Here is a 27,701-nt window from a genome sequence, read left to right as displayed (position 1 = left end):
AAGCAAACATTTCACATTTTTTTTCTTAAGCCTAAAGTGCTGCGTTATCAGTAAGACAGCAGTGTAGTTATTGCAAAGTTTCTCTTAGCGAGTTTGCTTTTCAAATACACAATGAGACAATGGTTGGACTCGTCTTCCAACTGAAACAATCCTATTTTTCTGTGATTCAATAGCAACCAGTGAGCACGAGCCTCTCACCAAGCAGCCGTTACAAGATGCTGTCAGCACTGTTTTTGAGAGGTCTGTTTCACTGTAGCTTTCGTACAAATTGCTATTATGAGCTGAGATACTATTTTTTAAGTTCCTGAAGGCACATCTTTCATAAGGCACTGGTTACAGTAGCACGGAAATGGCAAAATACTTGTTTTCCTCCATTCGCAGTGCAGTGTGAGCAGCAGCTCGGTGCCATGGCACGCTTAGCCCCATTCCTGCTGCTCGAAGCTGCAGTTTATGTCTGAAGTCAACAAACATTTGTCTTGGCGGTGGTTGTGTCCCCCGGGCAGCCCGGGGGTCCCGCTCGGCGCAGCCGGGACCGGCTCCGACCGGGCAGCGCCGCCGCCGGGCCGCGTTCCCCCGCACCGCCGGGGGGCGCTGTGCTGCCGCCGCTAAGGAGAGCGTGTGGGCGGGTGGCGCTCCGGCCCCTCTTGGTGGTGGTGGGCGGGGTTTATCCCGCGGTGAGGGGGGCCAGGGAGTGGGGTGTGAGGCGCTGCCGCCCGGGTCGGTGCAGAGGGTGGGGTTCGTGTTCCCCTCGGGGTGTTTGCGCTGTCCTTGGGGTGCCGCCGTCTCGGTTGGGGAGGACAGAGCCCCCGGGCTCCCGCTGCTGCCTGCCGGCTGCGTGCGGGGCCGCCTCCGCTCGCCGTTCGGCCGGGCCCCGGGGAGGCCCCGGCGCTGCGCCTGCGGGGTCCGCAGCTCCTGCAGCGGGGGCTCGGCAGGCACAGCGGCTCCCGCACCTCCGGGCAGGGCCTTAGAGCAGCGGCGTGTGGTTCTTGAGTGTCCATAAGCACAAAAAGTGTTCACCTTATAATTCTCTTCCAAAAGAAAAACTCAGGTAAACTCCGATTGACTGAAGGATGTGTGGTGTGGCTTGGTTGGTTTGTTTCTGTCACACCTTAAACTTTGCTTATAGAAATGTCCCCTTTGGATCTCGCGCTTACAGGGTTATTGCTGGTTGTAACTCCAGGGTCTTACTCTCCCTGAGACCTTTGGCGGGTGGAAGGTTCTGTGCATACACAAGTTCTCACTGGAGCTGGGTGAAATTTGTTATTTTCTTCGTTTCTAAGTGCTTGTGAAGAGAGAGAAGCTTACTAGTTTAAAAGAGTGAAAAGGAGTCAGTTTGGTAAAGTACTCATTTTGTCACTCATTAATTTATTACTAAATAGGGGAACATAACTTAGGGTCATCTCCTTTTTATAGTATTTTTCTAGCACAGCTTTCTTTAGCTAGGCACAGTTGCCGTCTTAGGATTCAAACTGTTATGACTATTACCATTCAGGTCAGCAAGGCTGTTGGTGTGCCGCAGGTGCTTTTCATGTTAAACGTCTCCAATTGCATTATGTATGCAGGCTGAGTGAGTGGAATTCCTGTCACTGTTAAGATACAGGCTGCATTTAGCATAGATCCATTTGATGGATTCATCACAAGTAACAGGAACCAATTTATGCTTTGTCCACAACTAATACACAACATTCCAGTGCAGAGTGTATGTTTGACTGCAGACATGAAAAAATCTGAGGCAGGTAAGCAATTAGAAGATGCTACATTGTTAAAGACCTCAGCTGTAATTTTTTTTTTTTTTTAATTATCTTAGGCATTCCATGAGACAGAAAAAAGTTGAGTTATTCTCATACGAGGGCTTATTGGTCTCTGTGGAACATTATTAACCAGAAAGTGTTCCTCTTAAAAAATGACAAACACATACCCTACCCTCACCCCCAAACCCATCAGGAAACACAACTTTATGTGGATTTACATTATGATAATGTTCAAATATAAAATGATCATTTTGAGCTTGAGGTATAAGACTGGAACATAAGATATTTGCTTGTATTAATAGTTGTTGGCCCAACCACAGATTTATTCTGTGGTGTTAGTTCTCTTATTCTTTCCATGCTTTTATTTTGTAACTTTAGAAGGGAGAAATGATCCTTCTTTGACTCTTATTATTTGTGGTTAGTTGTCATAAATTCTCTTAGGCATGGTCTGTCATGACTACATATGTGTAGCACATACAGTGTTTCAAATTTAGCAATAATCTGTTAAAAATGACATATTTTGGAAAATCATGAAGTATTCACATGCTTCAGACTTTGATACAAAACTTCTACATGTTCTACCCGAGCTTGATTTTTTGACTACTTTGTGTTATATTGTCTTAGCATGTGGTCAGGCCAGGTTTACATTTGGGCAGATTAGATGGTTTTAAAGGAAATTGTGCCTAATAGACATGTACAAGAACTCATGCTGAAAGCTATTTTGCATACATTTAAAAATGCCTGAAACTCTTTTCTTCAAAAGTGTGTACAGTTGCCTTAACCACATATCTTGACATGAACAGAATTCTTTTGTCTGCCGAAGGAGCCCACCTCTTTCAGAAAACATTCAAATCATGTTTTATAGGAGAACAGGAATTGATCTCACACAAAATACAGGTCTTGCTTTCTTCCATTAGCTTTGTTTTAGCTCCTTGCAGCTTGTTGGAACAAGTAAATACTGTAGTTCCTTCTATGAGATTTTCAGGTGGAGGGGTTGTGTTTTGGTTGTATTGTTTTTCCCCCCACACCCCAACAATTTGTTAGTACTGTGGGCGGTTATTCAGTTAAACTCCTGGGACTTCCGAGTATGGATGGTTTCAATAACTTTGTGGAACCAACATTTTTTTCTGGCTGCAGCCATGTTTTTCCTAGCTCGGTTCAGGTGATTGTTAGGGTGAGACTTCAGACTGTCCTCTTCTGTTGCCTGTTACCGAGTCCAAGAGTGTGTTTGTGGTTCTAATGTGCAAATTTTCAGGGTGGTGGCAGTATTTGTTTTGGGAAAGAAGCTTCAATACAACTGGTTCAGCAAGTTTTATCTGGTAAGATATTTTTTTAAATCATTCTTGTTTTCAGAAAACCACTGAGACAAAATACTTGCAATTCATAAAAACATACTTATTATTTTCTAGATTAGAACTACATGTGAAAGTAAAGTGTATGTTGGAAAAATATGCCTAATTTTGCTTTTTAATGGTGAGCTAGGAAAAAGTTCCTTGTAAAAGAACTGTATATATAAGTGCATTTCATGTTGAAATGGGAAGTTCTCACTTCAGTTCCCTAGTCCTCAAGAGAGTTTTTCAGCGATAGACAGAATACCTTGGTATGTTTGAGATTAAAGGCAGAAAACCACATTCAGTTCTTCTCTGTAAGGGCACTTGTATGTACACACATGGGAGAGGAAGGACAAATGCATTTTAGCGCTTTTTCATTTCAATTTTAGAGGAGAAAGGAATTGTCTGTGATATGATTGTGCTGAAATGTGTCTTCCTGCTTGTCTTGGGGAAACAACTTTGGAATTCCAGATAGTGAAAAATGCCTGATAAAGAGGCAATAAATGTGTTCTAACATCTTGTAGCTGTCAACTTCTATCTGTGATTGTATGTGTTTGTTGTAGTTGAATTTAATGAAATAATGCCACTTCTTTAATGTAGTTTTATACAAAATATTTCTTATTTCCTTTGAAGTTCAATATCTCTGAAGATGCGGGAAATCCAGCAACTACCCAGGTATCAAACGCACGCAAGTGGGCAATCTAGTGCTCCCCAGTCTGCCAGGCATCACTTTCAGGACCAAGGTGATGGCAGTCTGGATCTAGCTGAGTATACCTCGCATCAAGGAAGAAGGTTAAAAGAATTCCGAATCAGGTGATAAGTACAAAACATAATTTTCACTGAATGGAGCAGGGGGATCAGACCTAAAGGAGTCTGTTTTCAGTAGTCCAAGTGCAGGCTAAGGCAGAAGTTTTATTCACAGGCATACCAGACAGTTCTGAAAATGTCTTGTGGTAACATGAGGATGAACATTGGCACAGTCAGATATTTGATTTTCTAATAAAAATCTTTCATTTTCTAATGTAAAGTTAAAAAAATGGCTATTTAACAATATGCTTTGATAGGCATCTGCCAGGTGTAATGATTTAGTCTTTCCCTCTTGTGCTTCTTTTGTTTGTTGAAGGAATCTTGACAAAAGTGGGATGATAATTACAGATTAAAAGACTAATAATTGTCGAACAAGTGGGACTGACCTAGCAACTCAGACTTGCTGAAAGTGGGAGGTCCTGTTCATGGCTATGTGCTTTAATTAATGGCCTCGTGCTGGCCTTGGTGGTCATTGGGGCCTGCTGTGAGCCAATTAACTTTTAAATCCATTTGAAAAAAAAAGAGGAAAAAAGGTTAATAGTATCACGGTCACAGATTAGTGAGTTGAACTGGTAGTGGGAGAAGCTTGCTGAGAAGCAGAACTGCTGTGGGGGAGGAAGGAAGAAGGCAGGTGTGGTTTCAGGCAGAGGTAAACATCAGACTGGCTTAAGTATCCTGGAAACAAGTCTAACTCCCCTGGTTGACTTCAGGGAAACAGCGATGTTAGTGCTTCCAAAGCACAGGACGGCTCCCCAGTTAATCAGCAGCCTGCTCAGTGGTGTCTCTGGGTCTAAGTGGGCTGCTTGGAAGGCAGTTAAGCTGCCTGGGTTTCCTAAACAAGTGTGTCCCAGTCCAGTTTATGCTGGTGAATAGTCCTGTTAAAGGTACTAGTTTCAGAGTGTAAATATTTCATATATGCATTGGTATATATAAAACCAGACCCGTAGTTTTATTATTTTTTATTATTGAAACCAGCATAGAAGTTCCTGTCTTTGCTGCTGCCTGGATATTAGCAGAGGAAGAGTATGAAGACAACTAACCTTTCCTTATATTCCAGATTTCTAGCACAGAAATTCTTCTGTTTGTGGGCAAAAAAGACATTTGGACAAGTTCTGCCTTCCAAAGCCAGGTAGATAAAGTTCCAGAAATCAAGGGAGGGTTTTTGTGGTCGTGGTGGGGGTTGGTGGTGTTTGGTTGTTGTGGTTTTGTTTTGTTTTAATATGGTCTAGTGTTACACCATTGGTTTAAGAGACAGTATACTGGCTGCCAAGAAAATATTTGAATGTGTTTTGAGATCATTTGAAGGTTTCTTTGAATACTCTCCTTGCACCTGCTTTTTGTTTGGTTTTAATAATAATTGTTAAACTTTACTAACTAAATTCACAGGAATTGTGGTGGTCTTGATGAAGTTGAACTGTACAGGCATATAAATGATGGAGGGTATGATTGTGATACCTGCTTTAAATTTAACAATTTTGCAAAATTATAACTGGAGATCTTGAAATTCTGTTCATTTTACTTTTTGCACTCTTGTTTTTAATGTATATCTGTGTATGCTTTGTATCTGTCTGACTTGGAAATACCTGTGGCAGATAATTCATTTCTGTTGTTAGTGTTCTGTCTGCTACTTAAAACCAATACTATGATCCTCTTTTCTTGTGCTTTAATTTGCATGTTCGTTCTTGTTTTACCATGCCCTTGGGAACTGAAGCAGTTCTGCATTTGTTACAGTCAGAGTAAGATGAGACCCCGCATCAAGTATATTCTGACTGTATCTGCGTTAGCTGGCAAAGGAAAGTTGTCCTGTGAACCTTACTGTCCTTGCCATCCCATATTCTGAACTTGTACTACTTTGGCTGTGTGTAAACTTTTTTTTTTTCCTTTTCTTTTCTGCTTGAGTGCTTGGAATGACTTAGCAGCTTGGCTTGGGGTAGGTAGCTACAAACCACAACTTGTGAGAAGATTCATGTGTATTTCACTAAGGGACCTCTAGGTATTCTGGGCTTAGTCCTGTTGTTATTATAGAGACGGCCAATTTCATTAAACTGGTGGGATAGTTGTGATCAAAGGTTGGGAGTCTGGGTTTGTGTGCTTTTTGCTTGTTTGCTCGTCTGTTTTCATGGGTACATCTCTTTTCCTTCTCTTTGTCACGAATTCAAAACATTTCTCATCTCTTTGTAAGTATTCGTACTCCAGTTGATGAGACTTTCCAGTTCTTAGGCAACTGCCCGGGTCACCTTGATCACGTGGAAAAATGTTTGAGAGAATATTTTAAAATAAAAAGATGAATTGCTTGAAATAGTAGATTATGATAATTACTTTTAGGTAATAAAAATCATAATTCCTTCATGCAGACCCTCCTATATTTGAATTTTCAGTTGTTCACAATTGAGTTGAAAGGTAGCATCACTTCTTACGTGGCCGGATGTGTGTTAATTAAATCTGGGTATAACACCAGAGATTGTTCTGCTGAGGTTAACTAATTTGAAGGTCATACGTGACTTGTGAACCCATTTTGTGCATGGCGTAGCATCCATTGGAAGGGGAACGTACATGAGCCGATGAACATCTTTGTTTTTAGCATAGATGATGAGCGGCTTGCTGGAGGAGCTCTTAGCCCATTTAAGGGTTCTTTGGGAAGATTTTGTATTTGGGATGACTCAAGATCAGCATACTGTTTCTAAGAACACAATGGAAATATCAAAGCGTTATAAAATCTGAAATAGCTTTTGTATTTATTTCTATAAATAAAAAATATTTTGTGTCAAAATAGCAAAATTAGTAAGGAAAATACAGGTATCATGATTCATCAATTGTGCTGGTGGTTTGATTAAAACACAGAACTGAGGATAAAAGGTGTGAGTTGTTTGTAGGTCTAAAGTCAACTGGCACTCTGCTATTTGGCGAGTCAGTTAACAACATCTGTCTTTCCTTCCTTGACTTTTTGTGAAGTATTTACAGTCAGTAAGCTGATTGCTTCTTGTCATTTTTCACAGAGTCTTGGAATAAAGTGTCACAGTAGAGCAGTGTTTTTTAAATGCAATTAGATGTTGTTAGGCTAACCAGATGAGACTGGAAAAGAGGTAGCATAATCTTCATTAAAACAGATTTGTGGTCAACCTGGAACCCTGTTTTAAGTTTCCCATGTCCAAATCTTTCAACTGTTTAGATGCTTTTATGACCAGAAGATTATTCAAAAAACTTTTGAAGAGTGGAAGGAGTGGTGGAGTGTTTGCAGAGAAAGGAAGCTCACCCTCAGAGCAGCCAGCCATCACAGGTTCGTGAAATGACTTCCTGTTGTTGTGTGTAGGTAGCACTATGAGACATTTTCCTTAGGTTCTGAAGGAGTTATTAATACCAGTAAGCTACATCAACAGTACCTCTAGCCCAAGAGTAATGTCTTCATTGCTTATTTTCATATTTTTCTTCATCTCTTTTTGTTGTCGTTGCTGTTGTCTTAGGACGAACTCAAATCTTCCTATCCAACATATTTTTAGAGTGCAACTGAACCGGAAAGAATCCTACTTCCAGGCATTGGTAGCTTTTTCACTGAATGGTGCTTTTTTCATTTTCAGGCATTTACTCCATAGTTTGATATTCAAGGCTTGGAGAGCCTATGTGTGCCAGCAGCAGGGAAAGAGGAACAAATATTATGTTGCAGAGGCTCATGGTAAGTGAAGTGGTGGTGAATACCTTTATTTGGGGACATATTGAGATGGGAGTTTCCAAGGGAAGTATTTACACAGAACCTCTGTCCCTTGTACATGTTTGCATACTGACCTCTCTCACCCTGTGGAAGTGCAAAGCTCTTAGGTACAGATGGTTGCCTGTCTGAAGCTGGCACGGGGTCTGTTTGATGCACTGCGGTGTAGCTATATAGTTATTGAGGGATGCCAGTGAATAAGCTTAAAGGCCTCTCCATCTGCTCTGGATTACGTTTGTTATTTGGGGACTGGGTTGGTTGTTTTTGGGGGAGGTGTTTCTTGTTTGTGGTATTTTTCTTTGTTTTTTACTTTATGAAAATATGTGTTCAAATAGATGATTTTTGATAGAATGTGTTATTGGAATTCTCTATCAGCTGTGACTACAGAAATTAGATAGTAATTCCCTGTGGTATTAACTGCACATATTTTATCTGTATTCACTATTCCCTCCAGCTTGTGTCTTGCAATTGAAAAGAAGCCCAAGCTTTTGAAGTGCCCCTTGTCTTATTGTGTAGATTCTTTGTTTTGCAATGAATTTGTGCTGCTGATGAAGTTGCCTATATAGGTTGCAACTTCCTTTGGTTTCAGGAATATCTGTTTCCCTGAAGAGGGGGGATGACCCGCTTTTGAAGATGATACTTTGGTTTTGTTTTGTCCTGATTTATAAAATAAGTTAATTGGTCTCTTTGCATATGACTGTAGCCTCAGAATATTATATAGCCCATCACTGTTGGAAACAGACTGATAGGCTATCTAGATTTCCTTTCTTATTGAGGGAGGCCAGAGTACTTAGGGAAGCATCTGTATGTAAGTTAAAAAGAGAGAAAACTGACCTATTTTAAGGTAGGTTAATACTCGATTCAGCAGATCACAAGGAAATCTTAAAAAAAAAAAAAAGTGTGGGTTTGTTTTTTGTTTTAGTGTGTGAAGTGGCATAAAATCAATGATGTTTTTTCTAATAACTTTGCTTCAGTAGTGTGAGTTCTGACAAGCCAGACTATTGTGAGGAGAAAGTGCAGTGCTCTGCATATAGTGGTAAACTGGAATTTGTGACACCTCTTCTGTTTTTAGCTGTGTGACCAGCCTGCTAAATAAACTTGACTTATTTCTGGTTGATTTCTCTGCTTGTAATAGAGAATAACTCTTGAAAAGCTACTGATGAACCTGATGAACTTTTCTTTTTTTTTTAAAAAACGAACCAAAAAAAAAATCCTGTAATTCTTGCCTGATAAGGTTGTTATGCTGAATATTGTTATGCAGTTACATACCTCGTAAGCGCTGAAGACAAAGCAACGCCATTGTCTGATAATTCACGCTGCTCTGAACAAGTGGCATGTTGCTGTCAGCGTTTCAGCGGTTCTTGTCACCGTGACACCCTCAGCCCGGGCGACCGGTCTGGCTGTGACTCTGGTGGCTGTTGTTTCAGGGTTTCCCACGAGGTGTCACTGCGGGTTGAGGGGACTGGAGGTCAGGGACAAGTGGTGTTGCAGAGTGGTTGAAAAATGCCAGATTCTTGCATGAACTTAAGATGCTGTAATTTTTTTTGTTGTGCACAGCGAAGAAGCAAACATTGCGCAGGACCTGGCAGTGCTGGCTGGCTTATGTTGACATTCAAAGGACAAAACGTGGGATGCAATCTGTGGCACTGGCAGTCAGAGAAAGAAGCTGTTTGCGGTAAGAGCAGAATGGAAACAGGCAGAGAGACACTGACCATAAGGCCATGGGTTTTACCTGTGTTTTGTTATCTTTTCCTGAAATGACTTTGTTCCGTGTTTGGGTTTGTTTGGTTTAGTGAGTGTGTGTGTGTCTGAATTCTTCTGGTAGCCCATAGACTTTATGTCAAAGATTGCTATTTGTATCTTTTTCTAGTGAGAGGAAGGTGATTTATTGCACTAAACTATGAAACCTGTGTTTGACCATGTCTGTAACATTGTTTTGGCAGCATATCATGGGCAGTGTGGAGAAAACGGCACTACCAGAACTGCACTGGGCGTAAAATGAATGTTTTGGCTCTACAGCACTGGGCCCAGAGCCTGCAATTTCGAGTAAGTCTCAGGAGCTCCAGCTAATACCATTTCTAATGTTTAAGTTGCACGCAGGTGTGACTAATACGCTGCAGATTAATGAAAAATAGGCCTTGCACTCATTTGCTTTGCCAGTTACAGTACTTAGGATGGATGAGGGTCAAAACAATTTTTGTTTTGAAAGAAAAATTTATTTACAAGAAATTTAGGCAAAGCAAACTGGATCCATGTCATATCTCCTAGGAAGCAGACTGGCCAAAGGAATTATTACTGTCTTATACAATGTTTGATGATAGTGAAAGTATCAGAGTTCACTCCACCAGAGAACTAGCTACTGATTAATAAAAGCTAAAAGAAAACAGGTGGGTGAGTTTGCAGCTGTGGCATTTGGAGCAGGGCACAAAGGGCAGTTACATCCAGCTCTCTAGAAAGCCGAACTCCACCGAGATCTAATCCACTGTCCCGTTAGGAGGCAAGATAGCACCAGTCAGCTGTCTGACAGCACCTTGCCTCTTTGCAAGACAGCATTTCTTATGTCCTGATGAATTTCTGTGAGCACATTTAACTCCATTTTGGGGTAAGAAAATACAACCCAGCATTTCATATTTTTGAGAGGTTGTCAGCTCCTGCAGTAAATTGTTCATCTTAGCTGAAGTGAAAGCAGTGTGGTTTTCTTTCTTTCACTGGAACTGTGGCTTTTTGTCCATTTATTTAGCAACAGGTGATGGTATTTAATTTGGCCTTTGCTGTAAAATGGCAACACTGCCTGTTTGAGACCAGATTTTACTAAGGAGATAAACTTGTGACTTGGGAAATCTTATATCTCAAGATGCGATTCTCTTTTATATTCAAATACTCCGGAAGAAAGCCTGTTGCCCAGAAATTATTATTTTGGCCTTTTAATGAAAAAAAAAAAAAGGAAGTTTGATATCGGCATTCTTTGTCTTTGACCTTTTTTTATTCTGATGTTCCTTTGGCATTTGTTTGCTTTTTATTTCCACCCCCGCCTTGTGGGGAGGGAGCCTCATTGCTCATGCCTTTCACATTTAGATCTTACATGGAATTTCCTATTGCCTGTATGTTCCTCCTCTTTGTTCTGCTTCCCTAATCTTGTCTATTCTTTTTCCGCTTACTGTCCTCGTTCAATTGTTCTGTCAGGCTTGGTTGCAGTGGCGAGAGCTGTATTTACACAGACAGAACGACAAGCAGAAGGAGACTAGAGCAGTAACTCACCATCAGCACTGGGTACTGAAGAGGTGTGTGGATGCGTGGCTGAGACACTTAAACCTCCGCAGAGCAAAGGAGCATCAGAATGGTGAGTTAGGCCAGAACAGGGCTCAGCCCCTCTGTGTAGGGCACAGTGTTTTCTATTCTAGGAGGTGCTGCAGTGCTCTGCTTGCTCAGCAGATGGTGAGGTGCAACTTGGACTGGACGCTGTCACAGGCCCGCTTAGCTAAGGCTATATACTGGACTGTCAGGAAGATCACCTGCTTTCCATGTGACTTAAAAGAAAATGCTTTACAGTTCTCTTGACGAAAACTTGTACATTGCGTATTATTTTCTGAGATATCTATGAGAAGGATGTATTCAGAACTATTATCAGCCAATCTGTGTATGGATTTTCTTGGTAATCAGAAAATCACATCTTACGCAGGATGGTAAAGATGATTACACCAGTTCTTTTGTTTGTTCCCTCGAAGTCACAGGAATGAGTTCAGACATTTGTGTGAATTACCTGTTGATCGGTGGTTGTGGAAAAGAATCCAGCTTGGATATCTGGGAACTAGTAATAAGAGGATGCTGAAATGTGAGCAAGCTTGTGTATGTTGAACAAGTGTCGCAGTGTTGTAACTTCCCCTTCTTTAGTCTGTACAGTGTGTTGCTGCTCTAAAACTGCCTTCGTGATCAATAGGAAGAAAATAGTCTGCAGCTGAGTGTTACTGTGAATTCTTACCACCATTTTTCAGTGCTAGCTTCTGTTACTTTGCAACAAGTGGCTTAAATGTCATGGCTTCATCTGATATAAATGAGTGCAGGATAGAACAAGTCCCGAGTAATTTGTGTGTTTGTTTTCTAGAGCTGGCCTGGGAGCATCACCGAAGCAGGATAGTCTGGCAGTGTTTCTCTGAGTGGCGGCTGTCATGGGAGTGCCGGAGAAGACTGCACGCTCACCAAAAGGATGTTGAAAAACTAGCAGGAAGGGTTGCCTTACGGAGAGCCTTTGCACACTGGAAGCACTGTATCCAGTCTGTGTTTAGTCCCTGGCAGGGGCAGGTTAAAAGCATTCCTGCAGGGAAAAGATCTCATTTAATAAACAGGAATGTTGTGCAGTAGTGTGGGTGACAACAAACATGTTATCATTAGAAAGATGTATGTAAGGCCATACTAACAATACAACTGTTGCAGTTACAATATGTTAGCCTATTGACAGCTAAGAGCCTGCAAGAGATGATTTACTTAACAGTGAATCAAAAATTCCTTACTTAACAGTAAATAAAAAAATGTATTGTAGTAAGCCAACAAAATCTAAAAACTTGGCTGTAGTCAAAACTTGCACAGCTAACAGTGCAGGAAATTCAAGTATTGAAGCAGGTTTAGATGGAGATCTAGTGCCCCTCTGTGGGAGAAGGTTGTGTATATGTCAGGGTGGATGTCTCTGTGTAACAGATACTTTAACTCAATGACAGATGTGGTACTGCATGTGGAAGAGACTCGCCAGGGTGAGCTGGCTGAAAAACACTACAAGCATCATCTGTTGGTAAGAGCACTGTTGTGTGTCAGGTGGAAGAGACTGCGGAGAGAATTCGAGCAGTTTGACTGGCAGCAAGCCTTTCATGCTAACAGTGGTGGGTGGGTGTGAAGTGGGGGATGCGCCATTTTCTGCCGTGGTGATTGCCTTTGTGGGCATCAGGCTTCTAAATTCCAACTATTCTGGAATCTTCTGGTTGAATCCAAATGGGGAAAATGTGCTGCTCTCCAGAATAGTTATTCTTCCAATTGGGAAACTGGTGAAGTAGTTGATCTTGATGGCATTAGGCTACCATGGTCCCTGACCATTTCACTATGAGACTGCATTTTTCCCTTGATTTTTCCCTAATTTATTTTTTTTATTCTCACCTCTATTTCAAATGTTGCTATTTGCTTACCCTGTTTTGCTACAGGAGTTATTTTTTTCCCTCTGTAGTAATGCATACATGCTTCTTTTCACATGAGTTCAAAGACAGCTGATTGCATATGCAGGCAGTTGGGCGATGGTGGTTGGGTTTTGTTTGGTTGTTTTAAATCCAGTGACTCTAAGAGCATTTTAGGGCAGGATGCTGTCATAATACTGTCTGTGAGGAGCAGCCGGTTCTAAACTTATCAGTGCTTTCTGATTTGGGTTACCTGAAAGTTGTATATGCTTCTTGTTGTTACAGAAACTTGGGTTTAAGGGTCTTTGGCAAAATGTCATGAATGCTCATCTTCAGCAGATGAGAAAAAATCTGTCATACCGTCAGCATCAAGTTACAGTGAGTTTCACTGGTTTTTGTTTTTCTGGTTTTTTAGTTCTTTTGTTAGTTTGTCTTGAGCTGTCCTATTGGTTTCCACTTTCACCTACAAAATATTTTTTTATTAAATTCGTGACACTGTTCCTAAATAGTACTAGCCACAGAAAATCTCCCATGCAAGTCAACTGTCAGTCTTAGATACGTTATTTTCATTTTCTGTTTTCATATGTTTATGGTGATTTTTACCAGAAAAAATCATAGCAGGTTATAAAGCAAGTTTGGCATATAAAGCACCGCAGCACGCTGCAACGGTTGTCTCCTGTATGCAATTTTAGCAGGACATCTAATAATTTATTTCTTTGCATTCTTCTCTCGATATCCGTGTTTTTTCACATCTTTGTTTTGTTTCAGGTGCTGCAGAAGTTCTGGAACCGTTGGAAGTCACGTTTGGAAGAGAAGGAGGAAGAGCAGCAGCAGGCCTTAACATCAGTGGCTCATGCCCGTTACAGGTACACAGAGAAATATTACTATAAATTTGTACAAATGGGGGATTTGTGGGCCTTTGGTTCTCATTTAAAACCTGGTAATACCTATGGGAGCATGACCATCTTGATGCAAATTGCTGTTAGTGCTTTCTGTGAAAAGTGGTCAATTTACATCTCCTGTTTCTGTGTGAAATGTGAAAGGGAGATTGATTAAGCCTAACTCTGAGACTTGTTTAGATTTAATAGCTGGATGTTTTACTGGTAAGAGCAGTAGATTGCAGCATGAGCATGGACAAAGCTCAAACCACTTGCTGCTGCTTTACTTTGGGGAGGAGCGGGGGGAGTTGATGGCTCATGTGTCCTACCTCTGTTGCTAGAGGTACTGCCAGAGTGAAGGTAAGGCTTTTTTGTAGAAGCTACATTTATTTAGTCCTAGGAATAAGTCAGAAAGTTTGCTGAACACAACAAATTGTAAGAAGCGTGCTCCTTGTTCGGAGGCCTGAGGTGGATTTCCAGCCAGACCTAAATAAAACTTTAATGGCAGCTTGCCAGAACCCAGCTTTTCATTGGTCTCTGATGCACATACACGCTGTCTCACAAGTCAGTGCCCTGACCGCTGTGTCTGGTGGTAACACCCAGGAGATGCCCCAGAAGAGCCATCAGTTGAGGTCTGTACCTGTCCACAGATCAAAGACTCTTGCCGGCAACTCCCAGTACCCTCCAGGAACACTTACTTAACTCCTGTTGTTTGCCAACCTATAAACTTGTAATGAGCTGTAACAGCTACCTACCAAAAATTACCTGGTGAGAATCCAGAGTATCTTTTAGGCCTTTTTAGACTAACGAACAGCTGGGACTTGCTGACAGTCTAATTACTACACCCACATGACTGAGCTATGGAAATAACTGATGTAATTTGAACTGGGTGCCATTTCCCCCAGGCTTTAGCTCAGACTTCTGGACTAGAACACTTCTACCATATGCTAGTTCTGCAAGAGAGATTGATGGTGCTCGATCACAAACAGATATTAGTTGCATCTTTGGGATGCTATTTGAGAATGACTCTTGTGCATCCCTGGGGAGGAGGCAGACTAGCAAGTACATATTATCTTCATCTAAAGAGGAAGAAGCTTTGATGAGGGCAACTAACCTGACATTGTTCATAAGAGGCAGCTTTGGTAGAATCCCTTCAGTGGTGAGATCAGACGATGCCTCTCTGTTATTTGTTGTTATAACTTTTTTCAAGTCCTATTACAATGTTCGTTTGGTTTGTGTTGTGGTTTGGATTTTTTAAAATCAAAGAGTAGGATTTTCAAAATATTTCCAAGTAAGGAGGAAGTGGACTATATTTACAGTGGAGAAGAAATAAAAGGTTATTATATAATTTTTTCTTTGTCTGTGTTTATAAATAAAATCAATTGGTCAGAAGTCAGAACAATCTTTTGAATGATCTGAATGAAATCAGGGAGTTCCATTAACTTCAGAAAATTCATAAATCTTGTCTCATGTATTCTGGGTAAGATTTCAGGGGACAAATTGTCTGGTTTTTAACCCAGAGAATAATGAGGATGTACAGCTGCTTGATTTCCAAAGAAGGCTTGCATGATTTGAAATAATCAAGTAACTAAAGTCTAGATGGATTGGTCTTTTGATGTTCATAAAATCAATCTCTTCTCTGAAGGAACTCTCTCCTGCGCTCCTTTTTGCTTGCAGGAGGGTGTTGATGAAACAGGTGTTTGACACGTGGCTGCTGAAGGCGTGCAAGCAGCAGGAATACCGAATGGGAGAGAAGAGGGTAAATGTAACTCTTGTACCTGGCCTTGCTTAGGACAGAGGGGAGAATTTCTTAGTCACTGTCTATGAACATCAGTGAGCATGAGATGGACTCAGGTGGTGTAAATTCCCTTTTCCCTAGTGGGACGATCAAGTTGGGGAAACAGGTTACAACCAATACTTACTAATCACTTTTTAAAGTTAAGCTGTTCATGAAAAGCTGTTCCTGTTAGAGGATAACTATTATTACAGGATAACTATTCACACAGCTCACTGACTTATTCCTTCACCCAGTAAATATGCGTGTGCTCTTTCCCTTGCAGTTTCATAGTTACCCGGTTGAAACAATATTAATAAGAGCCAACCCCAGCCTATTTAAGAAGTACAGGGTTGCACTGACAAACTAGCTGCTTCTAGGTGGGTGGCCAGAAAATCCCTTAGGGGGTACTTCATTTCCTAAGATGCATATATAATCCTGTAGTCTTTATATACAGCAACCACTGCTGCCTTTTATGTGGTGCAAGTCACACATCTCAATGGTAGCATGTGCGGGTGGCCTTGCGCAGATATGGCTGAGTCCTGATGTTCTGAGATTATCAGTTCTTGCAACTGGTTTCTGGAGCTTATTGATTCTTGGGAGTCTTTCACATGCTACTTATCAGCTTGTATTTTTCCTCTCTCTGACCTGCCATTTCCTGGTAACAGTTTCTCCATCCACATGCATGTAGGTACCTGTAGAACATGTTCACATAAACTCGCAGCAAAGGGGCTTTGACATGTGTTCGTTGCTGTTCAATGTGAAAAAGGGAAACTGAACATTGGACAGTTCTGTGCATGTCACCTTTAAGGAGTTGTCTTCTGTTGTTTGTAACTGGCCTGTGTCATGAATTAATTGCCATATTCTTTCCACTATAGGCTGTAGTTCATTTTGAAAGGCAACTATTGCGTTGTTCCTGGTGCTTGTGGCGCAGAAGAACAGCTGCTCGTTTGGAGGAGCAAGAGAGCTTGGTTCGTGCAAGAGATCACTACAGTAACCTGCTGCTGCTAAAGGCTTTCTGTCTGTGGAAGAAAAACGCTCATGAGAGAGAAACAGAGTAAGAAGGGGTGTTTTTTTTTAATTGAGAATTATTTGGATTGGCCCTGTGCTGGCCTATTTTTGACAAAGCAGCATTTAGTTCACAGTGATTCTGACTCCTTATTTGTGTTTTAGAATCTGCTGGTTTGTCTTTCAGTAAATGACTTAGTGAAAATAGCAAGTGTGGATTCCTCCCTGTGCTAGAGGAGTTCATTAACATGGATTGCATTGTAGGAGAAATAATTACATTTTTCTTACAGGAAGCTCAAGGAGATGCAAGCTTCAAGATTTCATTATTCAAAGTGTCTGCAGCAGTCTTGGAACAAGTGGAGGAAGGTGAGAGATTAACAGATGGAGACGAGCTTGAATCCTTTTTGTTATGTTCTGATTGCTTGTTCCCATATGGCTAGAAATTAAATTGTTTATTTTAAACACTAGTCATTCCTAAGCTCTCCTCCCTTTCCAGGTGGATAAAACCAGTTCAATGTGGGCCGAACAGAATTTGTGTAGGGAGGAGAGAGAGATATTTGACTTCTCATTCACTTGTCCAGGTGTAGTGAGAATGGGACTATAGTTTAGGAGATTTATCTGGGAATGCAACCAGAATTAGTGTGATGAAGTCGTCCCCAGGCAGTATTGTGTGTGTCCTTCTCAAACTTGACTGCAGTTAGAAGTTTGCAGCAAGGCCATGGTGTATGGTCTGTAGTTGTGTACAGGTCACAGCAGGTCCTATCAAATGACATTTCACTTTCATGCTGGGCCTTTTCCTTGCCATGACATGATGTACCAAATGTGCCTTGCAGCGTGTCTCGAGAATCTATGAGAAATTTTAGAGTTGACACTAGTCCGTTGGTCCGGAACTGTTAACTTGTGTGAACTGCATCAGAAGATTCCTAAAAAGGGTGAGGGGAAAAAAAGCCTCAACTGGGCCTTTTGGAGGAATAGCAGAGTGCAGCACCAGTTTGAGTGAGAACCTATTATAGCAATATAAAAGATTGATGTTTCCCCAGAGACCGCAAATGGTCTCTTGCTCTGCTCTCTGCTGTTGCCTATTTCTCCTCCATCATGTGTACATATATATTTTTTTCCTTTTCTTTTTTCCTCCCTCCTTATAGTACATGGATCATCAGCGTGAGAAATGGAGGAAGCTGGTGCAAGCAGATGTGCACTACCAGCAAACGTTACTGGGCAAGACCTTGGCAGCTTGGAAGGTAGGAGAGAATGCCCTCTTTGCTGTGAGACTTGTCAGTATGTGCTGAAGTGTTTTAGTGAGAACGGGAGAGCTGCCACACTGTTTCATTCCAGGCGCTTACACACCAAGTGTGCAAGGTAGAACGGAGGCTGTTGTAGATGGGGTTGTATAAGCTCTGGCAGTGCTTTTGGAGCAAAAGAACCAATGTAGTCTTGTGGCTTTGAAGGGCATATAATAGCATTAATTAGTGTGTAATGACTGTTCAACTTGAAAAACAGCATTTGATTTCAGTGGCTGTAACCTCTCTTTTTCCTTACGCTCTACTGCTGCTACTACTCTACTAAGCTGCTACTAAGACTTTCCAGATGTCTCCTTTCCTCAGAGAGGTTGACATTTGAGGGAAATTTTACCTTTCACTGCTTCTCTTGCAGAGTTACCAACATAACATACAGTGCATTCTATACCAAGTAGCTGAAAAGGAGCAACGGCACACTAGGCTGCTGCTGCGGTAAGCCTGAGAGACAGGTGACTGCACTGCAGTCAAATTACTCATTTTCTTTCACTGCCATCAGTGTAAATTTTTGAGTGTTCAATGCTGGGAACTGATCCTGCTGTGCATTGCCATTTCTGTGCAGGTCATCTAGCTAAAAAGTCAGCCTTGTCCTGGATTGCTGTCTGGTTTGCTTTAACTTTTTAAATCTGTGTTTAGTCCCATGAGAGACCCCAGACAGCAAACTGTATCATTCCCTGCAGTGCGTGAATTCTGACTGCCATGAAATTAAAGCAGCCTGGGGGAGATGTAAAGGCTGTTTTGCTTTATAGTGAGGAGAGCAATTAAAGATAATATTACTTTGTGTTGGATGTAGTTGCTCTAGTTTCAACTACCTCCTTTGTTTCTATGTTATACAACTTGAGTCACTTACAGAGCCTCACTGACTCAGCCAAAGATACAAGACTTAAGGGGGTGTTCTGTTTTTGTACCACTCTCTCTTCAGCAGAGTTCTGAAGGTGCAGAGGTTGATTTGTAAGACTGAGTTTACAAAGGCAGCTGATTTTGGTTCCCCTGTGAGTGGGAAGGTACCGAATGGAACAAGTGAGAATCATCCTTAGTGGTTTTTTGTTTGTTTTAAATTTTTTTGTATATTTTGCCTTCAGACAAGTTCTGTGTATGTGGAGAGAAAATACCCTTGCTCTTAGATGTGAAGCCAGAGCAACTACTTGTGCAGAGGAGCACTACAGGAGAGCAATCTTGTCAAAGGTGGGGTCTGTACAGCAGATACCAAGGTCTAAGTACCAATGTGAGTTCAGGGAGGGGTCAGGTAATGCAATTCAAAGGACCAAAAACTTTACCTAAGAGTCACAACTAAGATGGGAATGTCATCTTTTTACATGCATCTTTGAAACTGTTGTCTCTGAGCTCATGGTTTTTCCTCTTCCTTTCTTTCTCTCCATTTCCTACGAGGAAGGGAGGGTGGGTGGGCAGACAGAAGGACAGAAAGGACGAATGCCTTGAAAAATACCTGGGGAGCCCTCTGAAATACTGCTGTATTTAATTTGTAGGAAATTTGCACTCTCTTGCTGAGCCTAACGTAAAAACTGAGAGGGAAGTGGTCATGGTGATGGGAGTGTGGAGTGCATCGCTTCCCTTCCAAAGAACGCTGCAGTGTCAGCCTGTGTCCTCTCTCTGGTTTGCATTATCTCTTCAGGTGTTGCTGCAGTGGAGATACACTGCCTCGCTACAGCGGTATTACCACCAGCAGAAGATGACAGCTGTGATGGAGGCCAGGAAACACTTGGAGACAGGTGAGCTTCTGGAGATAACTAAATCTTTTGAGAGTTTCCTATCTGTGTATGATCCTTAGAAAGACATGGCTTAGTAGGGCAGTCAGTCATTTGTGTCATCTGTACAGGTGAAGTGACTGGATGGTCTGTTAAGCTTACAAAGGATGTCCCCATAGAATGGGAAATGACAGAAGGGCCCTCAAAATCTGCAAGCATTTTCATGGTACCAGGCACATTCTTGGCATGGGGACTCTGAAGTACAAAGAGGGCAAATCACCTCCTAAAGATTATAAAGAGTGTTGATGGCAGCAGGGAAGACTTGCAGGTCATGGCTCGCTGTCCGTTACTTGAAATGTTTCACAATCCTCCTTTCTAGTGCTGAGTACTGTCAGTGTTGAGTATTGTCAGTGTTAAGTATTGCTAAAACAGTTTGGAAGAGCAGCTCATCACTTAGTCTGAGATTAATACTTTCTTTTTGGTACATTAGTTAATTTATCTTCTCCTAACAGTGCATTTACAGACCCTGTTTCTTCACTGGAAGAAATTAACTTGGGAGTCTCTGGTGCTGAAGGCTCAGCAGCACAGGGCAGTGCAGCACCACCAGCAGCACCTGCTCCAGAAGTACCTGGTGAAATGGAAGAAATATCATCAGCGGTGCCTTGGGAAAATGGTGAGAAGGATCAGCAGCCTCCCCAGCCAGTGACACAGGGTGGGTAGCTGTGGGTGTGGAGGAACAGGCCCTGTCCCCGGTGAAAGGAATGGTGGTCTTGGCTGGGGAGGAGTAGGACAGCCTTGTGCACTGGGGGGGAAGGAACATGCCTGTGTCTTGCCTGAAGAAGCTTTTATAGAACTAACAGACTGCACAAGAGATAAGCTGGGCTTGCCACGTATGGAATCATTTAATGAAATCCTTGCAGGGCTCGTAGATATCTGCAAATGGGGTTACACCACAGGGCACTTAGATATTGCTTCAACGGAACAAAGGGAAGGTGATGAAGGCTGTTTGGTACCCGCTGCAGTATCATTGGCTCAGAGAAGCTGGGGTTTGTCTGCAAGTGACTCACTGTTTTTGTTGCTTTACAGCTACTGCAGAGACAAGGAGAGCAGCTAATGACTCATAGACTTTGCTCTGCTTCCTTCTCTTGCTGGAAGGCACGGGTAAGGAGTTGTCCCCTGGCAGGTATCTAGCTCCTGGCTGCTCCTTATCCCTTCTTCTCCTTCATATTCCGTTTACACCTGAGGACCACAGAAACTTATTAAAACATCTTCTGGATTTCTGGTTCCACTAGCACAAGAGACACCTTGCCAGATAGTTTGTGAACTGAGCAGGTTATTGTGCTGTGGCTCCACCAGCACTTCCTCTTTGGTTGATGCTCTGGCTGGCGTTTCTGGGGTGGGACGAGTAAACTCCTAACCTGGTTGCTATGCAATTTTTTCCCTGATAGCTGTTACAGCAGCGATGGGAACAGCGGAAGACAGTGCAAGCATTGTGGCACTGGTCCCTATCATTGCAGAGGAAGGTAAGGGTGTGCGGGGGTTGGGGCGGACAAGTGAATTTGCAGATATGCAGATCATTGCAGATTTGATTGCAATCAGCAGAGTGCACACTGAATACCTGTTTCCTTTCATCTTTGGGGTGCTAGATGTTATTTTAGGATGCTGGAAAACTGTCCCTAAATCCTCTTATCTGATTAAAAAATTTGCACGTGTTTTTTCCCCATCCAGCCTCAGCTGACTTAAATCCTTGTCCCTTTGTCCTTGCGGTAGTGTCCTGCTGTTGCTGTAGCTGTGCCTATTCCTATCCAGTGGAACGGAAAGTGTTCCTGTCTGCAGGGGGAGTCCCTGGCCCGGAACCTGTCTTTGTCTGCTGTTCATGTTGTAGGTATTTGATGCTTGGCTTAAATTCGCCAAGGGACAACAGCAGAAGAAAGATCACACTGAAAAAGCCGCAGGAGTCGACCACGCTGCTTCTCTGAGAGAAGATGTAACCCTGGTCCGGAGATCCACCGGTGGCATGAAACAGCTGGGGGAACAGCTGCGAGCCCAGCGCCAGCTGCAGGTGAAAGAGCCAAGTGATTGCTCAGATACATCCAGGACTGGTCTGCTCTGACCTACTCTGTGTGTGTGTGATTGTGGGTGGATGTATCTTGGAGCCCTACGTCTCAGCTCCTCTTTGGCGCTGACATACACTTTTGCCTGTGGTTCAAAGCAAAGCACCCTATCCTTTCATTCAGTTGAGACTAGAGCACTTCAGATTTATGTTGCTAACCGGGATCCTTCCTTAATTAAACTATTTCAAAACTGTCCAATTCCTGCCATAGGCCATATTGCTGGATGAAACCTTTGCATGTGGCTAGAGTCTGATCTCTAAATTCTGTGCTAGAATGAAGAATTAGAGACTGTGTCTAATCCTGTCTTACTTTAAGCACCACTTACACCTTAAAATCTGGGTTTGTGTCACTTCTGCCTCTGGGTACCAGCCCAGACCTGTGTGTGGAGGGGAAGATAGGGATGTTTGTGTCGATTGCTCTCTTCCTGCTCCCAGGCAGCTTTCCCAGCTCTTTCCCAGGTTTTCAAGACACTAATTGTTTCATTTGCTAATGTGCAGCCTGTCTTACTGCAGAAGTACCCAGTTAATTCTCTTTACCCAAATGTTAGCACAGTGGACCTGCTGATTTAGCTTAGAGAGCTGATATAGCTGTGAGGTCATCAGAAATCTCAGTTCCTTTCTGCAGTGTTCTTCTCCCTGGGTGATGTGGTGTTGCTTCTCTACTACTATCCCTGTGTTGGCAGGCAACCTGCAACCTTCAACAGTCCGTGTATCATTATGCCATACTGTGGAAACAGAAAGCTCTCTCCAATAAATTAAATATACCTTGTTCTTTTCTGCCTCCTCTGAAGAAGCAAGTGACATGTAAAATGCCTGATGTTAGCCCTGAGACAAGAGGACATTCAGCAGAGGAAGGGCCATGGCTTTCAAAATGCAGTCATCTACCATTTCACCTTGCTGATGGGGACTCAATTCTCAGTGATCTGTGAGTATAAAGTTCTGGTCCCTGCTGTGTTTCTCTGGCATATATGTAGTTTGGCATGTATGTAGTCTATCTGTCTGTGTCTCTCTCATTTTTGTATTTCCAAGTTTTCACACTGATGACTGCTAGTTCCATGCAGTTTCTGTAACTCTTCCTCTGATCTTGCATCATGTGGCTGGTGTTGCGGAGTTATACAAGAGCTGCTACACAATGCATACATCAGCCCACAAATAATAGAAGAATTTGTGACTTTATATTAATACTTGCATGTCAGGAATGGGTAGAATTGGCCCAGCTATATACTTTCCCACTATGGATTTTTCAATATACAACTATGAATTCATGAAATGTTGGTCATTTGTCATAGTAACAGTTACAGACCAAAACATTTGAAAGATGCATGTGATGTGACTTTTACCACCATGAGAGCTTATCTTGCCCAAGTGACCTAGAGCTGTCACTGGAGCTCTTCTTTTTTTCACTGGAGTCATGTATAGGGTCTGATGAAATAATAAACATCCAGAATCCTGGCTGTGTAGAAACTGAATTTTCTCCTCGCCCCTTTCCCTGGGGGAACCTATTCCTTAATAAATTCTTACTGATCATGGGGCAATTGCAAGGAAGAATCTTCCATGGAGATTCTCAGTCCAGGACAGGAGCCTTACAGGGAAATAAGACTAGAGTTTCACATTTCTTTAAGCTAGGACGTGCTGCCAAAAGAAGTAGTTCTACCTTGTTTGGTTCTGTCCCTTTCACCATTCCTCATGTTGGCACAATCATTCATATAGTGAACCAGGTTGTGACATTAATAGAGGTCAAAATTTAATCTTTAAACATTATTATTGCATGCAAGGGGAACGTTGCAGAGCAGGGATGAATGGAGGAATAGGACTGGTTCTTTAGCTGCAATGCCAGCTTATGCCGATTTAAAATAATCATGAACTTGGGGCATTATTGGTTCTGTTTGTTCTTTTCAGAAATGCTATTCGACAAGCAAGGTTACCACCATGGAGGCCTGACTTCCTTCTGGAATCTCTAGAAAGCAAGGAACTGCTGGCATCTCCTCTTACTAGGTAGAAAATCTGTATTTAAAAGTAAAGAAAAAGAGGGTGACTTACCGTGCACCTTAGGCTATGCTTATCCCCTCAAATCGCCTTACCTTCATAATACAGAACATTCAGTAATTTTGGGACTGTGCATTGCTCTATACTATCAAAAGGCCATGGTGACCTTAAAACTTTAGATTTCATACAGGAAGCAGACAAGAATAACAGAACTTTCAAGTTAATTAAATAGCAACCAAGGCCTTTGTTTCGTTAGTGAGATACTTTGAGGGAAAGATAAGGCACATCACCTATTTCCAAAATTAGTAGGCTTAGTTAATAAGTTTCCTTTTCTGTCAGCCTTGCCACATAAACTCTGAAGTTTGAATTGTGCAGGATGTTTTTTGGCTCACAGATTATATTTACTCCACAGCAGGTTTGTATCTGAATTTAACTAATCTACAGGGGAATCATTAACTATTCTGATAATGCAGAGCCAGAACTAAATATTTCTCTTTGTCTTGGCTGAATCAACCTTGTTGCTCTAAAAGGAGCTACTTTACATTTTTACTTGCCCCAAATCATAGAAATTGTTCAACTAAGCAGTGGTTTCACTATCTTGAGTGTTCTGTACTTGTTTTAGTTATGATATCACTTCTTAGTCCTGAAAGTGAGGGAGCTGAAACTGCTCTTGCTATAGAAGCTGAAATTGCTTTTAAGCAGATGTTTAGACTGAACTTTTGTGAAACTGTTCTGTAATTAGCTTTGGAGAAGGGAAATATCTTTCCGTTTCCTGTCAAAACCTATCTGAGACTGCTGCTTCTGCTCCACTCTTTCTCTTGTCCCCAGACCAAAATAAGGCTGGATTTTGTTAATGGGTTGAATTCTTAGCTCTAAAGAGAATTCAGCCTGGATCAATGTGGGGGATTTGGAGTAGCGCAGGTACAAGTAATGAAAACCTTGCTTTGCTGCCTCTTTTTTCTTTTTTTAAACCATTGTGGTGTTTATTTCTATTTTTTAATTGGGGTTTCCCCTACATAGTAAAGAAGCTAACTGGAAAGTTATATGTGAGGAAGTAACAACATTTGCCCTTTTTTTTTCCCTGACTACAAAGGCCAAGACCAAGAGATTGCAATGTACAGAGATGTCCTCTGTCTTCCTTTACAGATCAGAGACGCCCTTTCAGCAAACATCTGTGAACAAATGTTCTGTGCAGACAGGGAACTTAATGCCAGCGCCTCAAAGGGAAGAAAGCACCTGTAAATGTCTACCTCAAACGGGAAATGCCACCCATCCCTATCCATCTCTCATACGTGCTGCTCTCCTGTCTGTACCACCACGTGATGTGCACCGTGCTGTTCAGAGGTCAGAGCTACGGTCTCCTTTATCCTTCATGCCCCAAATGGAAGCTGGAGTGGAAATGGTGAGTGTATTGCTGAGGAAAAATCAGTGTGCTCACTGAGCTACTGTCAACGTGCATGCTGCTTATTGCAGGTTTTTCCTGTGGCTCCTCTAGTCTGCCTGTCTGGTGATTGAGCCATTCATTTCATGTTCTAGCTGTCATCTTAAAAGCCGACCAGACTAACTGGCTGTGACTGCCCAAGAACTGTTTACCACCAGTCTGAAGTGATATTTCACAGGCTGACCAACCCTTGTGTGTGGTGTACTGTAATTCATGCCTTTCTCCTGGTCTTGCGTCCTTCCTAGCAGGATGTTTTTCCTAGCAATTGACTGGAGAGTGCTGCTCCTTCAACGAGTTCAGAGCAGTTACAGTTTGTAAACAAGATTACAGGGATTTAAGAGTAACTCATTTTAGTAGCAGTGGCTATGGCTGAGTCTCAAAAATAGAAATTCACTTAACCGGCAAGTAGGTGCTTGCATTTTAAACTCCTCTATTCCACACAAAATGTGAGGCATTAATCTTGCTGAAATATCTCCATGCTAGAAATAAGAGCCCATTTCTCGAGCTCTGCTTCATCTGTGGTATTTTGAGAGGGGCTCTGCAACTACAAGGCATGTCTGAGTAGGGCTTAGTAGGTTGGGTGCATCCTACTTGTTGGGCTTACTCAAGAAAACCCTTTGAGGAAAAAACCAGTATCATTCTGACCTTGTAGAGAGGAGGTCAGCGTGTGAGCAGTCACAAAGGAGCCCATTCCCAATACCCTCAACAGGACTCTGTGGAGAAGAAATTGCAACCAAACTTGCAGCCACATTTTCTGTCACCTGAAGACTTGTTGAGAAAATGGAGTCACCAAACTGCAGGTGGGTCCTCAGATCTAAACTGTAGCTGTTGCACGTCCTCCCCCAAAGCATGCACAACTACAGGTCAACTCCACAAAACGTAAGGGAGACAAGGCGCTCTTGTACGCCTGCATCAGGAGGTGCAGAATGTCAGTCATTCCTTTTGGGGAGGATAATAGAGTTTTGTGGACTCTGCTGAGTCAGGGGGTAAAGCAAGCCCTGTTGTAGGGATTGCAGGACGGGAACTGCTAGGGCTTGGCTGCTTTTAGCAAGAATGTGCTCAAGTGCTGGGGCATTTGTGTACGGCAGCTGAAGGTTCAGCAGAACTCGCTTCAGGAGGGAAGAATTCGCCCAGTAAGGTTCTCTCAGTCTTCTCCATACTCACACTATGGTTGTAAAGGGGATGCGTGGAGTCTGAGCACCTCGCAGGATGGTTTTTCATGACGTAAGGGCAGGAAGTTTGCGTTCCATGGGAGCAAACTTACTATTTACTCCTAGAGTAGATGTAAAGCACTAAATCATGAATAGACTAAAATAACATTTGTAGTACTAAACCACTCACTAGAGCACTTCTTATCTTTTTTGTATGTTTAAACTGGGAGCTTTTAATGCTTTTGGGACTCCTGCCCTCTCACTGTGCCTGATCTTTTGGGTGAATAGGTACATGTCACAGGGTGACAAGATGGGTGAAGAGGACTTGGGAGGGTTCTGTTTCCTGTCTACTAACCTGACTTTCCTTGGTAAGTAGAAACAGCATCAGTTTGCTCTACTTCCATTGCTTGTGACTTGTATCTTCCATTCAGCTGAAGGGGAGGAAAGGGAGCACAGTTCCAGAGAAGAAATGGTATTAGAGAGAAGGCTGGAAGTTGAACTCCGACACATCCAACAGCAGATGCAGTACTACTTCAGCAGGAAGCAAGAACTCAAGTATGTTGCAAAGCCCCTTTAGCCAAACTTTCTTCATGCTGTCAACTCAGTACTGCCTTTTTTTCTTTTTTTAAAATGTATTTACTTTGAAAATAACCAATCTGTTCACAGCAGAACTGTGAGTGAAACAGAGAAGTTCTACAGATGTTGATTTTTCTCCTTTTAAGAGTTTACTCCAGGTGGGGGAGAGTACATGTGCAACTTCTTTTGTAGTCAGCAAGTGGTTTAATGATACCTTTGGCAGCAATTGGAGAAAGAATGACAAAGATATCACTGGGTGGAAGGCAGTACAAATGAATTTGGCAAAGCAGCTGAAATTTAGCTGTTAGTTCTTTTACCATGAGGAGTGAAGACTTTGCTTTTCTAACTGTCAATTAAAAAAAATTACATGGCTGGGGTTTGACAACTTCTCTACTAGAACAAGACGACATTTACAAAAATGGGACTTGGAGGGGATTCAACTGTCAGGAAAGGAAGAAGTCAGGAACCAGGAGCTGGGAATGGAGGCAACAGCTTTTGGAGAGATTTCTCCGCTTTCCAGCATTTTTTTGTTTCTTATTTTAAAGACTTTATTGTTCACTGGTTTGAGACAAAAAATTGGGTCTTATTGCAAGTATCAATTGCAGGTCTAAGTTGGCTTAGACTGTTGAGCTCCTAATTGGGATAAGAGCCCTTCTAATCCATTTTATCAGGTTCTGTCAGCAGCAGGCACAGATTCTACAGAAGTGGCTAGAAATGAGCACGCAAGCAGAGGATGAAGACAGTGTACAAGGAGTTCAGGAAGAATTGGATCAGGTGCGTAAATAGCAAACAAATTGAAGTTACTTAAGTGATTATCACTGCTCTATGCACTTAGCCTGAAGGTTGATGGTAGTTGTGAGGAATTGTACAGCAAAGTGTTATTAAAATGCCAAGAGAAGTGAAACTTTTGTAATCAGAAGTGGGCTGTGGAGCAGAACAGACTGCTGTGCAGATGCATCTTCCTATTTGTTCAGAAATTTAACTTCAGCTCCAACAGACCTTTCTAAGGCTATTTCCAAGCTACA

The 27,701-nt window shown here is 42.2% G+C and overlaps 1 protein-coding gene across 4 annotated transcripts in view; it reads left to right on the top strand.

The window, feature by feature from the left end:
- Positions 1 to 960: 960 nt before the first annotated feature.
- Positions 961 to 27,701, top strand: part of SFI1 (SFI1 centrin binding protein) — a 27,718-nt gene continuing 977 nt past the window's right edge. The window contains exons 1-30 of one of the 4 annotated variants that reach the window (XM_065646251.1): positions 1,011 to 1,048; positions 3,007 to 3,070; positions 3,716 to 3,895; positions 4,947 to 5,018; positions 7,059 to 7,166; positions 7,465 to 7,559; positions 9,150 to 9,267; positions 9,536 to 9,638; positions 10,776 to 10,932; positions 11,695 to 11,856; positions 12,305 to 12,375; positions 13,034 to 13,126; positions 13,517 to 13,614; positions 15,304 to 15,385; positions 16,279 to 16,457; positions 16,699 to 16,774; positions 17,554 to 17,649; positions 18,062 to 18,138; positions 18,786 to 18,888; positions 19,337 to 19,433; positions 19,922 to 20,082; positions 20,496 to 20,570; positions 20,858 to 20,932; positions 21,295 to 21,471; positions 22,314 to 22,447; positions 23,422 to 23,517; positions 24,655 to 24,910; positions 25,602 to 25,749; positions 26,532 to 26,655; positions 27,348 to 27,450. In XM_065646251.1, coding sequence (XP_065502323.1) covers positions 3,732 to 3,895; positions 4,947 to 5,018; positions 7,059 to 7,166; positions 7,465 to 7,559; positions 9,150 to 9,267; positions 9,536 to 9,638; positions 10,776 to 10,932; positions 11,695 to 11,856; positions 12,305 to 12,375; positions 13,034 to 13,126; positions 13,517 to 13,614; positions 15,304 to 15,385; positions 16,279 to 16,457; positions 16,699 to 16,774; positions 17,554 to 17,649; positions 18,062 to 18,138; positions 18,786 to 18,888; positions 19,337 to 19,433; positions 19,922 to 20,082; positions 20,496 to 20,570; positions 20,858 to 20,932; positions 21,295 to 21,471; positions 22,314 to 22,447; positions 23,422 to 23,517; positions 24,655 to 24,910; positions 25,602 to 25,749; positions 26,532 to 26,655; positions 27,348 to 27,450 — 3,300 coding nt within the window. In that variant the 5' untranslated portion in view covers positions 1,011 to 1,048; positions 3,007 to 3,070; positions 3,716 to 3,731. Of the gene's footprint in view, positions 1,049 to 3,006; positions 3,071 to 3,715; positions 3,896 to 4,946; positions 5,019 to 7,058; positions 7,167 to 7,464; positions 7,560 to 9,149; positions 9,268 to 9,535; positions 9,639 to 10,775; positions 10,933 to 11,694; positions 11,857 to 12,304; positions 12,376 to 13,033; positions 13,127 to 13,516; positions 13,615 to 15,303; positions 15,386 to 16,278; positions 16,458 to 16,698; positions 16,775 to 17,553; positions 17,650 to 18,061; positions 18,139 to 18,785; positions 18,889 to 19,336; positions 19,434 to 19,921; positions 20,083 to 20,495; positions 20,571 to 20,857; positions 20,933 to 21,294; positions 21,472 to 22,313; positions 22,448 to 23,421; positions 23,518 to 24,654; positions 24,911 to 25,601; positions 25,750 to 26,531; positions 26,656 to 27,347; positions 27,451 to 27,701 lie in introns of those variants that run through there. The other 3 variants (XM_065646248.1, XM_065646249.1, XM_065646250.1) reach the window with 3 other exon arrangements.

The sequence above is a fragment of the Caloenas nicobarica genome, chromosome 16, assembly GCF_036013445.1.
Source record: "Caloenas nicobarica isolate bCalNic1 chromosome 16, bCalNic1.hap1, whole genome shotgun sequence".
NCBI lineage: Eukaryota > Metazoa > Chordata > Aves > Columbiformes > Columbidae > Caloenas > Caloenas nicobarica.
Note: the sequence above shows the minus strand (reverse complement) of the source record. Positions and strands in the feature narration are given on the sequence as shown.